Source organism: Trachemys scripta, chromosome 1 (assembly GCF_013100865.1).
Source record: "Trachemys scripta elegans isolate TJP31775 chromosome 1, CAS_Tse_1.0, whole genome shotgun sequence".
NCBI classification, from domain to species: Eukaryota; Metazoa; Chordata; order Testudines; family Emydidae; genus Trachemys; species Trachemys scripta.
In genome coordinates, this window is record NC_048298.1 from 27,942,396 (window position 1) to 27,956,473 (window position 14,078).

The window sequence follows — 14,078 nt, forward strand, 5'->3', positions numbered from 1 at the left end:
CATCCTTTAAGGAAGGTAAGAGTTAGTATCTACATTGCACTGATGTAAAAGCTGAGGCAGAGAGGCCATGTGACCTGTAATAGCTCATGCAAAAAGAGGGTGTCAACACTGGCATTACAACTCATAACTCCGGATTTCCAGTATTATGGTTAAACCATCAGACGATTCAAAGGCATAATGCCTCCAGGCATCTCTGCTTGAGCAGTGCAACTCCTCTCTATTGTGGCCTTGACTTAAACCAAACAGTTTATAAATACTAATGTTTATGACTTATATTGAAATGAGTATCTGCATATACTGGTGCTATCTGGATGGTTTGATCATTAGTAATATGGGATATTTTGCTATTGTGGTCTCATTGTAAAAGAAATTGTATTCTCACAAAATATTTTGCCTTTTATATGTGTCATTTTTCATTGTGCCAATAGGATACAACTAGGGCCCTACCAAATTCACAGTCTATTTTGCTCAATTTCATGGTCATAGGCTTTTAAAAATCATAAATTTCATTATTTCAGCTATTTAAATCTGAAATTTCATGTTGTTGTAATATTAGGGGTCCTGACCCAAAAAGGAGTTGGGGTGGGGGTCGCAAGGTTATTGTAGAAGGGGTTGCGATACTGCTACCCTTACTTCTGTGCTGCTGCTGACAGCGGAGCTGCCTTCAGAGCTGAGCAGCTGGAGAGCGGCAGCTGCTGGCCAGAAGCCCATCTCTGAAGGAGGTGGCCATACTGTGACCCTCCCCGCAACTCCCTATTGGGTCAGGACCCCCAATTTCAGAAACGCTGGTCTCCCCCTGTGAAATCTGTATAGTTTAAGGTAAAAGCACACACAAAAAAACAGATTTCACAGGGGGAGACCAGATTTCATGGTTCATGATGTGTTTTTCATGGCCATGAATTTGATAGGGCCCTAGATATAAACTTTGTTTACTACAAGATCACTTTAACTTTTATGAGAAGTAGTAGTAGTATACAAGGAGTAGTATACAAATCTAACATAATAAAATCAAAGTCTTGCTCACTAAGGGGAAATTGCTTTGATATCAAACAGCTAGAAATGTCATTACAGCCCGAGAATATCAGAGTTTTTGATCTTGGTATATTTCCATGGCACATTTGTGGTTCTCTCTCTTTTTTACCTGCTTGGAACAAGTAGTTGATCTTCTCCTAATGGCAACGCAATTTGGAACTTTTCCAGAAGCTTAAAGTATTGTGACATGTAGATCTTAGGGAATCTGCTCTTCTTTAAAAGGAATTTTTCCACATCTGAACGCTTTATAATTCCTTTAGGGTATTTAGGAAAACCGTCCACCTTCACTGTCAAAATCTTTTAAAAAAGTAAAATAATTTCAACTCTGCAGTCATAATTGGATTGCATTTTTCTGACAAAAATAGTTTTCTGCAATATATTACTAGTATTATTTACAAAAATTAATAATCCTATTCATAGTAAAACTCAGCATTTCAGCAATGACAGCCATCTGAACACAAGCTAACAGTTCTGAACAGTATATCCCATGATACTACTTAGCTACCTCTTCATTCAGTGTAGTGTAGTAGTGTACTTTAGTGGCTCCTCCTACCGCATATCATATGGGAGGTTATTCCACATGTTAATTAGTGAAGAACAAACCTACAAAGATTTGGAAGTCTGAATAAACATCTAAAAGTTTGGAAGCTTTTCCAAATTAACCAAACCAATGGTGGATTCTTTCCAGGTAGACCCTCCTAGCAGTTCTTTTGCCCCTCACCTGTCCCAATATACAGGTCAGTACAACCCATCCTCTTCTTCCTTCGACAGCAGGGTCCAATTACCCTTCTTTCCCACCATTCCAGGTTACTGTTATTGCTTTTTGCCAGAACTCCAGCCTTTAACAATTTGTTGCAGGATTATGCTGCCTCTTACCTGGAATCTCCATTTCATTTTACACATGTTCTGGGACATGTTCTAACTGACTGTGAGGACTATCAGACACCAGAGAGTAAGAGAACTGAGAATGGAGGCATTGGGGTACACTTGAACCCTAGAATGCATATTTAAAAGGCAGCAGGAGGAGTCATGCAGGCCAAATTGGGGAGCTGTGAAAGGGAATGGGTCATGAAACTGGGAAGAAATAGAGTAAAATGAGGCCAAGTCAGCTACAGTAGTTGGGGAAGGAGGAAAGAGTTGAATAAAGGGATACAAAAAATATAATGAGAAGCTAACCTGTGCCATGATTTTACACAGCCACTTAGGGTCCACAAAATACAGATCTGTTAGCTGAAGTGCTGGGTCTTGAAAATGTAGCAGTACGCCTATAATAATAATATTGTAATTAGAAAAATATCACACAACATCCATATGAAACAAAAGAAAAGAAGGACGTTGCTTTTAAACAATTCTGGGCTGTCTTTTTCCCGCTCTTCTGATTAAAGGCATATTAAATGGTAGATACCTTGAGTTATTCTTAAGTTTGGTAAAAGTATCAGAGTGCAGTCATGATATGATCATCTTTTCCATTATTTCCTGGTGCCGTATTTATAGTCATAATCTGACCTACTCCTTTCAAATATCTAATATGCTCAATGTGAATGCTCAGTGTTGATTATTATTTTAGTCTAAGTATCCTCAATTATATAGTCTGTATAGTACTGAGATACTGTGTTAACTATGTTGTATAACTGCTGTCCCAATCACAGGCTGTCCTAGTGATCTTATTTTTCCTCCTGAATCCTCTTCTCTGTTCTGCAGGTTTACTACTTTCAAATAAAGTTAAGGGACATAAGTTGTTAGCAGATTAATCCTTCACATGATCTTTCCCTTAGGTTATAAAATTTTAAGATAACAAAATGAAATCAAACAAGAATAACAGTACCTAGAGGATCATAAGGTGATAAATAATAGCCAACATGTAATGTCAAGAACAAATCATTTCAGACCAAACTAATTTCCTCCTTTGACAGGGGAAGCAGTAGAAGTCATATATCTTGATTTTAGTAAGGTTTTTGACGGAGTCCCACATGACATTCTCATAAACAAACTAGGGAAATGTGGTCTAAATGATATTACTATAAGGTGGCTGCATAACTGGTTGAAAATCCATACTCAAAGAGTAAGAAACAGTTACCTACCTTTCTAGAACTGTTGGTCTTTGAGATGTGTTGCAAATGTCCATTCCACTGCAGGTGTATGTGCACCTCATGCACAGATGTTGGAGACTTTTTTCCCCTTAGCGGTACCTGTTCGGGTGGCTCAAGTACCCCCTCTTGCTGGGCGCCACCATGTGCTGGTATAAGATGGTGGAGCAGCCCCTGGCCCACCTCATTTCCTTCGTACCAGATGCACTCCAATAGACAGGGGAAGGTGGGTGGGTCATGGAATGGACAAGTGCCACACATCTTGAAGAAGAACAGTTACGGAAAGGCAGATAACCTTCAAGTGCTTGCGCGTGTCAATTCCACTGTAGGTAACTCTCACACAAACAGCTATGTAGATGGGTTGAGTGTCTATTTGAAAAATGATTGTAGAATCACTGCCCGAAACTGGCATCATCTTTGGACTGAGGGGTAATGACGTAATGAAAAGTGAAGGTGTGAACTGAAGACTGATTGCTGCTTTACGTATGTCGATAATGGGTACTCGAGCCAGGAAAGCTGCAGAAGTTGCTTAAGCTCTAGTAGAGTGCACCAGCATGCTAGCTGGTGAGATCATGTTAGTCAGTTGGTAGCATAAACGGATGCAGGAAGAGATCCAGGAGGAGATCCTCTGGGAGGAGACTGGATTGCTTTTAACACTCTCAGCAACCATGACAAAAACCTGTGTAGAACTCCGGAATGACTTAGTATGCTCTAGGTTGAAAGCTAATGCTCTTCTCACATCCAGTGAGTGACACCTTCCTCCTTGCTTATGGTGATGGGGTTTTAGAAAAAATGTGGGCAAACTTGGTTAACGTGAAAATTAGAAACTACTTTTGTAAGGATCTTTGGGTTCAGCTGGAGATAAACCTTAATCCTTATAAAAATTGTAAAAGGGGGTTCTGACTCCAAAGCTCTCAACTCATCAACCATCTTGCTGAGTTGATCACTATTAAAAAGGCCACCTTCACATACAGATAATGGAGGGAGCAAGGTGTGAGTGGTTCAAAGGGAGGTCCCATTAGAGTTGCCAAGACTAAGTCGAGATAGCAAGGAGGGACAGGGTCCCAAACTTTAGAGTAATCTGGCCAGGACTTTCACGAATCGAGCAATAATGGTGTTGGGAAGAGAGGGGCCTGTTATCCATCTGTATATGGAAAGCTGAGATAGCAGCCAAATGCACCCTTACAGAACTAATAGTCAGGTTCTGTTTTAGATCAGAATATAGTTCAGAACAACATTCAGGGGTGCTTGCCAAGGAGACATGCCTTTCCCACGAGGCCAATTGGAGAAGTGCTTCCATTTAGCCAGGTGGTCCTAGTTGAGTGTTTTCTACTATTTAAAAGTACATTTTGGATATTCTGTGAGCAGGACCTTTCAAAGGGCATCAGCCATGAAGCATCCACACTATGAGAGAGCTTGGAGGCTGGAGTGGAGAACACGACCATGGTCTCAGGAAATTACATCTGGATCCAACAGGAGGGATAGAGGAAGCTCTATCGAGCATATCAGTGGGACTGAGTACCAGTACTGACAGGGCCATGCTGGCTCTATAAGAGTAAGATGAGCATGGTCCCTTTTTATTTTGGATATGACTCTGTGGAGCAAAGGAATCGGAGGGAAGGTGTATAGAAGGTAATTTTCCCTGGACAAGAGAAAGGCATCTGGGCTGGGACCTCCCTCCCTCCCTGCAGGAACAGAACTGATGGCATTTTCTGTTGGCCCATGTCCCAAGAAAGTTCACTTGGGGAATCCCCCAGAGTTGGAAGATGGACCTGGCTATGTCTGGGCATAATGACCACTTGTGTTGATCAGTCAGCCTGTTTGGTTTCCCCAGAAGGTAAGCAGCTTTGAATTGAGGAGTTATACAGAAGTTCCAGAGATTAATTGTTTCCTGGAAGAGTTGGTTTGACCCTGCCCCTTCTTGCGTGTTTATGTAAAATACAGTCGCTGAGTTGTATGTCATACTCAGTAGATTTTTTCCCACTATGTGTGGGGGGAAAGTTGAGCAGGCTAGATGTACTGCTCTTAACTCCCTGACATTTAGGTGAGCCTCTAGCTCTCAAGACGATCAAAGACCTTGAGGCTTCAGGGACCCAATGTCAGCCCACCAACCTAGAGATGTGTCTGTGACTAGGATGAGTATTGGTCATGTGGGAAGGAAGGGAACTCCCATGCAAACTTTTAGAGTTTCTGTCCACAATCCAGAGACAACAGGACTAGCTCTGGCTTGGAGCATATACTGATGCTAGCCATGTCTGCAGCATCCTGAACTGCAGCCTGGCATTCTACGCTATATAGGTACATGCTGCTATGTGACATAACAGGCTGAGGCACTTGCATGCTGTCATGAGTGGATAAACTTTCATTTCAAGTACAGTACTAGATATCGAATGGTTTCAAATCTGGTTTGTGGCATGAAAATCCTAGCCTTTGTGGAGTCAAGGACTGCTCCAGTGAATTTTTTCTTAGGTGGATCTTGGGAATGGGGAGCAAAGGTATGCTGTCAAAAAGGCTGTTGACAAAATGCTCTCTTTTTGTCACTGGAGTGTAGATTCCAAGAGATTTGAGTGTTGCCATGGAAGACGTATGGCTGTGAAGCTTGTGATCAGTTTTCTTGGAGATCAGTTTTCTTGGAGAGTAGGGCCTTCAAACGAAAAGACCTCTATGGTCTGTTGGACTTCAGCATGTATTCTGGATGACAGAATACATGAACACCTTCTCACAGTGATCGCTGATGCCATCTAGACTGTCCTGGAGGGCAGTCCACACTCCTCCATAACTACTGAGAACTTTTGCTTGCAATCCTCTGGTAATTAGTCCTTGAATTTAGCAATATTCTCCCAGACTATATACTTGTATTGACTCAGGAGTGCCTGCTGGCTTGCGACTCTGAGCTCTAGGCCCACTGAGGAATAAAGTTTGTGACCAAACAATTCTAGTTGTTTTGAGTCCTTGCTTATAGGTGTGGAGGCTTGTTGTCCCTAGCTTTCTCGTTTTGCTTTGGGAGACAGGGAAGAAGGTTTCTGCCAAAAAGTCTTGACAGGCTCCATGATTGCCTTGTTGATTGGCAGAGCAACCTTAGCCAGGGTGGCAGACACCAGGATGTCCCCCAACTTGTGAGAACTCTAACATACCTCTTCTGGCTGGATGTCAAGCATCAAGATCACTATTTTCAGGAGGTCTTGATGGGTCCTGTGTTCTTCTGGAGGAGCCGAATCTCCCACTGAAACAACAGCATCATCTTGGTGATGAAGAAGAGGATGCAACCTGAACCTGAAGTGGAGGCCACTCTCCCCATGCAATGCCTCAGCTGGGAGTCAAAGTGCTGCTTCCATAAGCAAGCACTTAAGCCTTGCTGCTCTATCCTTTTGTGAATGGGGTTTGAAGCCCTTGCAGATGTGACAATTGTCACTAATGTGGGCCTCACCCAAGCACTTCAGGCAGGTCAGATGAGGATCACTGATCAGCATGGACTTTAAACACATCCCACAGGACTTGAACCCTGGGGAGTAAGGCATTGTACCGAAAAGAAAGGAACAGTCCCAAAGGACACAAAACACGGAAACCTAGTGCTAACTAACTTGAAAAACTATCTAACAACTAACAATAATTAACGTCAACTATTTACAACGAGGGAAGCACTTGAGTAAACAAATCTGAGATTGCTTTAACAACTATCACTGGCCATAAGAAAGAACTGAGATGGCTCGAGGGCAGCTCCGCCCTTTAATACCAGCACTCAGTGGCACAAGGCGACAGGGGGGTTCTCGAGCCACCCCAATGTGTACTGATGGGAAAAAAAAGTCTCGTACATCTGTGTACAAAGCATGTACACACCTACAGTGAAACTGACATATGCAATCACTTGAAGAAGAATTATCAATGATTTGCTGTCAAACTGGAAGGCGGTGTTTAGTGGGGTCCCACACAGATCAGTCCTGGGTCCAGTACTATTCAACATTTAAATTAATTACTTGGATAATGGAGTGAGGAGTATGCTTATAAAATCTGTGGATGACACCGAGCTGGGAGGGGATTGTTGCTTGCACTTTGTAGGACAGGATTAGAATTAAAAATGACTTTGACAAATTGGAGAATTGATCTGAAATCAACAACATGAAATTCAATAACGATACTGAAAGTGCAAAGTACTATACGGAGGAAGGAAAAATCAAATCCACAACTACAAAATGGGGAATAAGTGACTAGGCAGCAGTATTGCAGAAATGAATCTTATAGTGGATCACAAATAGAATACTAGCCAAAGATGTGACGCAGTTGCAAAAATAAGGCTAATATTCTGGGGTCTAATAAAAGGACTGTCATATGTAAGATATGAGAGGTATTTATTCTGCTCTACTTGGTACTAATGAGTCCTCAGCTGGAGTACTGTGTTCAGTTTTGGGTGCCAGACTTTAAGAAAGATGTGGATAAACTGGAGAGAGTCCAGAGAACAGCAACAAAAATGATAAGATTTAGACATCTGACCTATAAGGAAAGGTTAAAATAACTGGGTATGTTTAGTCTTGAGAAAAGAAACTGAGGGGGGCCTGATCAAAGTCTTCTAATATGTTTAGGGATCCTGTTTATCAGGGTTTAGTAATTTAATTTTTGAAGGTTTATTTTTTAGCAATTTTTGAGTTTTATGTAATTGTTCAGAAATGGGGGGGGGTGTAGCGAGGTGGTGGGATACCCCACAGCCCCGCTGAGCGCTGAACCTCCCCTAACACCGTGGGCGGAGCCACCAGGTCCGGCGCTGACCCGGAAGTATAAAAGCCCTCCTGCAGAGCTCAGTGGAGAACAAGCTGGTGGAGAGAGCAGACGTCTGAGGCCGAGCTCCCGCTTGGGAGACAGCAGCAGGCCGCGACCGGCCTGCTGACTCACCAGGCCAGCCAAGCCTATCCCTCACCCATTACCCCGAGAAGGACTGGCCGAGCCTGCCCCTTTCCAGCTACCCTGAGGAGGAGCCAAGCCTGCCCCTTTCCCGCTATCCTGAGGAGGAGCCGAACCTACCCTTCGCTACCTACCCGGAGGAACCGATGCTGGTGGAGACCACCGAGGACACTAGTACAGCCCAGGTACCCTACGAGGGGGAGTGTGGAAGTAGCCCGGGGGCAGCTGACCCCAGACTGGCTGCAGCACTGCCAGAGCCTATGTCAGTGTGTTGCGGCCAGGATCCCCACTGGCAGCAGCGAGTTTCCGCTGCTGCTAGGGCCCCGGGCTGGGACGCAGTGCAGTGGGAGGGCCTGCGTCCCCCCTGCCACCCACTCCTTGCGACGCAGACTCCCCCTTTCCCTGGCCTAGAGAGGCTGGGACTACAAACCCATTGACTCAGCCCCTGCTTAAGGGCCTGGGTCCCTGACTATTTGATTGCTGCCCCGCTCCGACCTAGGGCCTGGCCTGCTACAAACTCAGTGACTCAGCCCCTGCTTAAGGGCCAGGGATCCTGAACTATTGGCTTAGCCCCTGCTTCAGGGCCTGAGCCTCTAACCGTGTGTTTGCTGTCCCACACTACCGCCGGACCAGGACTGATGGCGGACCAGAGCGAGGTGGTGGGATACCCCACAGCCCTGCTGAGGGCTGAACCTCGGCCGAGACTTCTACAGGGGGTTTCAGGTCTTTCTCTTTGCGTATACTGTAATGACTAATGTATATTATACATATTGCTCATTACAGTATTAATACAATTATATCCTCAATAGTTTTTGTAATGTGCACTAGGAAATTTCTAGTGTGCAACAGCAGGGTCTACCCGGACCAATTAATGTGCAATATGTTAGCGCGCTTTACAAGTCACATCCCGGTACTCCATGTTACTGTTCCGTGCACACAAGTCCTTAGATACAAATAACTATTTCTAGGGTTTTTCTGGTGTTAAACACCAATTTCATGTTTTTTTGTACTGGGGGTGTTTTATCTGCGCTTATTGGTTAAAACCTAAAATCACAACTAAATATGTTAAGGGCTGTTATAAAGAGGACAGTGATCAATTGTTCTCTATGTCCACTGAAGGTAGGAGAAGTAATGGGCTTAATCTTCGGCAAGGGAAGTTTAGGTTAGGTATTAGGAAAACTCTTCTAACTATAAGGATAATTCAATACTGGAATAGGTTATCAAGGGAGATTGTGGAATCCCAATCATTGGAAGTTTTTAAGAACAGATCAGACAAACACATCTTGGGGATATAGATATACTTGGCTCTGCCTCAGTGCGGGGACAAGGGGTTTACTAGATAACCTCTCAAGGTCCCTTTCAGCCCCACATTTCCCATGATTCTATTATTTCAGTCAATCATGTTCTGGCAATCTGCTGGCACCAAACTTTACCCCAATGAAGAGAGTATAGTACCTGATTCATTCAGAAAGTGAACTGCATGAGGAAGTTCATTTTCATCCAACTGTAACTGACTTTCTTGCACCAGTTCTAATAATTGCTTATGGTCAATCACAGGAAATTCAGTTGGAACATTTTCACGTTTGAATAAAATTATCTTCTCAAGTTCCAGATAGCTGTCTGGGATTAGCTGTCCTACTACTGGCTGGTCTCTGATCTGTGTAATTATGAATAATAATCTTAAAACACATTTTATTTAGTTTTTCTTTTAAATTTCAGACAGATGCATGCAAGATTTAAATTAAGCAGAGAACACAGGTAATCAATGTCAATAGAACAAAAAAAAAGTTATCTGATGGCTAACCACCGCTTTTTAAAGATTCACAAAAATAAAAAAAATACTTCAAGATACATTATGAACATATTTTAAAAATTAATTTTTCATAAAGTACTTCCAAAATTCATTAATATACAAAAGTAAATCATTATATACCAGGCATCTGAAAAGATTGTGTTTTTCAAATCTTTCTTACCACAATAATCAGAGTTCAGCTAAATGTTAAAAAGATCTGAGTCAGGAATTCTGTATGTAAGTGAAGCATGCATACCAATGACTAAGGCTGTGAGTCTTTCACGGAAGTCACAGATTCCGTGACCTCCATGACTTCTGCAGCCGCTGGTGCTGGCTCAGGGGCCACCCGAGCTGGGAAGCCCTTGGGCCAGCAGCAACAGTTTGGGTGTGTGGGAGGGGGCTAGGGCAGTGGGTTGGGGGAGTGCTTACCTCGGGTGGGGGGGCTCCCCGGCTCCCATGGCCCTGCAGCTCCTAGACATCAAAGGGGCGGGGGAGAGGGGCTTCACACTGCACTCTGCTCACGCTTGCAGGTCCCACCCCTGCAGTTTCCAGTGGCTGCGGTTCCCGGCCAATGGGAGCTGCGGCAGCTGGCGCTTGTGGTGGGATCAGCACACCTAACCCCCTGACCTCTCTGCCACCTGGGAGCTGCAGGGACACTGAGCCAGGTAGGGAGCCGCTGCCAGTCTTTCCCCCCCAAGCACCAGCAGGGTTATTGGCCGTGCCACGCGGCCCACCACAGCAACAGTGGGGGTACCGGGCTTCACCGCCCACCCCCACACCAGCAGGGTCCCCCAGACCGCCCCTCCCCCAGAGCCCCACCCAAGTTTTAGTCATGGGTATTTTTTGTAAAAATCATGGACAGGTCATGGGCCGTGAATTTTTGTTTACTGATTGTGACTTTTACTAAAAATACCCGTGACTAAAACATAGCCTTACCAATGACATACTTTCAGCAGTTTAGAATCCTAATGCTGTTCTACATATCTTAGAACTAATCATTGGGGCAAAATCCTGGCCCCACTTAAGTCAATGGAAATTTTGCAATTGGCTTCAGTGGGGCCAGGATATCATCCCCGGTGTTTACCTGGAACTAACCTAAACTGAAGCAACTATGATTTTTTAGATATCTATCAATAGCCTTTCAGATTCTTATATATGAAAAATGTTCACATAAGATTTGTTCCAGCTCTTTTTATCTTTCCCCTCTAGTTCGCCATGATCCCTTACTGGAATCAACATTAATGTTTTATTGAACCAAATATCTTTTGATATTACTCAGTGGTAACACATGCTTTTCTACCTTGAGGCTAGAGAAGAAATCATGAGTATTAATTTAGCTTCACAAACTACTTATCTAGTTAATAATCTTCCTCTGAAGACTCCCCCTCAAGTTCTTAAAATGCTTAACAACATGGTGCTGGATTTTATATGTGACAAGAAATATTATTACACACTTGGAAGACTGACAGCCTTGGGCTACCTATTTTAAACTTAAATAACTTTACCTTTATCTTCCTACCGGTTTCCTCATGATTTTCCTTTCACAGAAGCTCTATAAAATATATAATTCCTCCTTTCTCCTTATAGCTGCCTTATTTTTTATAATCAATGAAGTCTAAACACAATGCTAAATTACAGTCCTGATAGCCTCTGAAGTGTAAGGGTAGGAGGACCGCCTCTAAGAATTCTGCCTTCCTAAGGCAAAATATCTCCAGAATGCCGTGGAAAATATGGCGAGATGTGGGACTGCACACCTTTAAAAGGTGTATCCTGCATTCTCCCCAGTGCTTCTCTGTTGGTAGCTTACTGAAGTATAGGAGGTGGGTCTATTCTGTTCCACACAGACATACCCATTCTGGGACAATAAGCAATGGCTGGCTCCCATCCTGTACACTGCTGAACATACCTAACCAAATTATGGATGTTACTATGCTGGTACACTGTGGCAAAGGAGAAGAAAGGGGGTTTTCCAACTTTTCCCCAGCATTTGGTGCACCAGCACAAAACTAGACATAAATATGTTACTTGGGCAGTTAGATCATTAGGGCAGGCACTGTGGGTGAAATCCTGCCTACAATCAAGCCAATGGGAGTTTCCAATGACTTCAGTGGGGCAGGATTTCTCCTTGTGTCTTTAAAGTACCATGTTCACTGATGGCACTACATAAACAATGCAGAAATAGACCCAAAAATAGAAGCTAGACCTTGTCTTCCCATTAGATTCTCTATCTTCATGTCTCTATATGAAGAACCTTCTACACCCACTTCTAGGTGTAAAATCCTGGGCTCAATTTTCCACTACACCCGACCACAGCTTAGGCATAACGGAGAAAGAGGCTAACAGGGAGCCAGTTGCAACTCTCTCTCCTCCATGAGAACACCCTCCTCCTCGCCTCTGATCTACACACTGCTTCTCTACTCCTCTTGTCTCAACTCCCAACACATCTGGCCCCGACCTGACACACCCAAGCATGTTGTTGCGCAAGACATGGTGAAGCAGCTGGTGCAGAAAGCAACAGAGCTACATCCACCAGTTTTACACCAGTGGAGATTCTCCCTATATAAGGGAAATTCTCTAAGGGGTTTCTCCAGCTGATGTACATTTGCTTTTCCCTTCGTAACACTTTTTAAACCGTGCAAATTGAAGTTAGTGGATGGGAGAATCTGGTCCCCCTATCTTCAGCATAACCTATTCTGAACTGCTGCTTTAAAATAACTCACTTCAACCTTATGAACTTTGCACTATCATCATTATCCTGGATTAACCTTTAGGACACAAAAGCATAGTCCTACAGCAAATCACAGTATCACAAGTTTAAGAATTTAGAAATGTCTGACTGCCAGCATCACCCAAACATTCTTCTGTCTCCCTTAATCTGTTATTTCTAACTGCAGTATGTTGCCGTTCAACCAGAGTGAGTAGCTGTTGATCAGACCAATCCAACAATCCATCAGTAAAACGTTCATCTATTTCAATTTAAATGTTTTATTTCTGATATCTTATATATTAACAAACAAAAACTATACTTAGATGATATTTGTGCTAAAGTTTTGAAAAAAAAGTAATGAAGGCAAATCTGTTGATTTTTTTGGCTAGTGATTTGCCTTCTTCATTCTGTTATGTCTGAGGTATTATAGTAAGTTTTATTAACTTGATTTCAAACTTAAAAAAAAAAGTGTTACAACATTCTGTTTCCTCAACAACTTTCAATGTAAAGAACAGCATACGGTTTACCTTGAAATTCAGACTCTCCTTTATTATGGTTTTCCGAAGTTTGATCATAGCATCAGATTCTTCTGTAGCATTTACAAAATGAGAATCTTTGATTGCTGGGAAGCCCCTCTTATTCGACAGCTCTCTGGTAATTTTACTCAGGCAGGCCTTACATTGCTTCTCACCAGAGGTATCTAAATGAGTGCCAACAAGAATCACGGGGGATGAGGAAGCTCGAGCCTGTTAATAAGATCCACACAGTTTGTTATCTCAGTGTTGAATCATGATTTTCTCTTTGATTATGTTTACACAATTCAACCATTTGATCATAACAACATATGTAACTCTAGGAACACAAAAAGGCAACCATGTTTGTCACTGCTGCCTCTTTTGGTCATAATTTATATTTGTCTATTTTCTTCTCAAAAGTGAAGGCAGAGTAATATTAGGAACTTTAAAAACTGATTTGTTTTAATTCACATCCTGCCAGAATTTATGAAAAAACCTGAGTTTTTAAAATATGTAATACAAGGAAATATTTTAGGTCTGCTGATGGAGTAATCAGAAGAACTAAATCTGAAAGTATATGCATTTGAAGCTGCACACCCATTTTATAGTTTTGATTGGGTAAGGCAATAAAAATGTTACAGATCTGTGTCTGTAGTATATTTTAACATGCAAGAATGGGTTTGATCCCAAACACAGAGTCAAACACACCTTTATCTTGGGGAAGCTCGGATCTAGAATCCAAACTTTGCAGCTTGGTTCCATCTCTAGTAATATACTCTAGCAAACGTATTTTTGGAAAATACAATCTTTCAGCAAACAAATTCGTGCATCAATGAACAAGAGGTACTGAAAGTGGGAAAGGAGTACATGTCAGTTATGGCCTTTTCTAAAAATTCACTGACTATGGCTTTATACCTTGGGGCAGGGAAACAAGATGTGAACACTGTGTGATGAGTGAAGGAAAATAGCAGGTAACAGTTATGAGAAGAGTGAAAAAACCTAATATCTTTATACTGATCAACCTCTGGTACAGTTAGACTGAAAAGAGTAAG

At 42.6% G+C, this 14,078-nt stretch overlaps 1 protein-coding gene across 2 annotated transcripts in view; it reads right to left on the reverse strand.

The window, feature by feature from the left end:
- LRRK2 (leucine rich repeat kinase 2) overlaps nucleotides 1-14,078 on the reverse strand; it is a 134,328-nt gene that overhangs the window by 31,166 nt on the left and 89,084 nt on the right. For both annotated transcript variants that reach the window (XM_034766882.1, XM_034766877.1), the window contains 4 exons: nucleotides 13,039-13,257; nucleotides 9,468-9,669; nucleotides 2,209-2,297; nucleotides 1,142-1,329 (listed from right to left, as the gene is read on the reverse strand). In XM_034766882.1, the coding sequence (XP_034622773.1) occupies nucleotides 1,142-1,329; nucleotides 2,209-2,297; nucleotides 9,468-9,669; nucleotides 13,039-13,257 (698 nt within the window). The remainder of the gene's footprint in view (nucleotides 1-1,141; nucleotides 1,330-2,208; nucleotides 2,298-9,467; nucleotides 9,670-13,038; nucleotides 13,258-14,078) is intronic.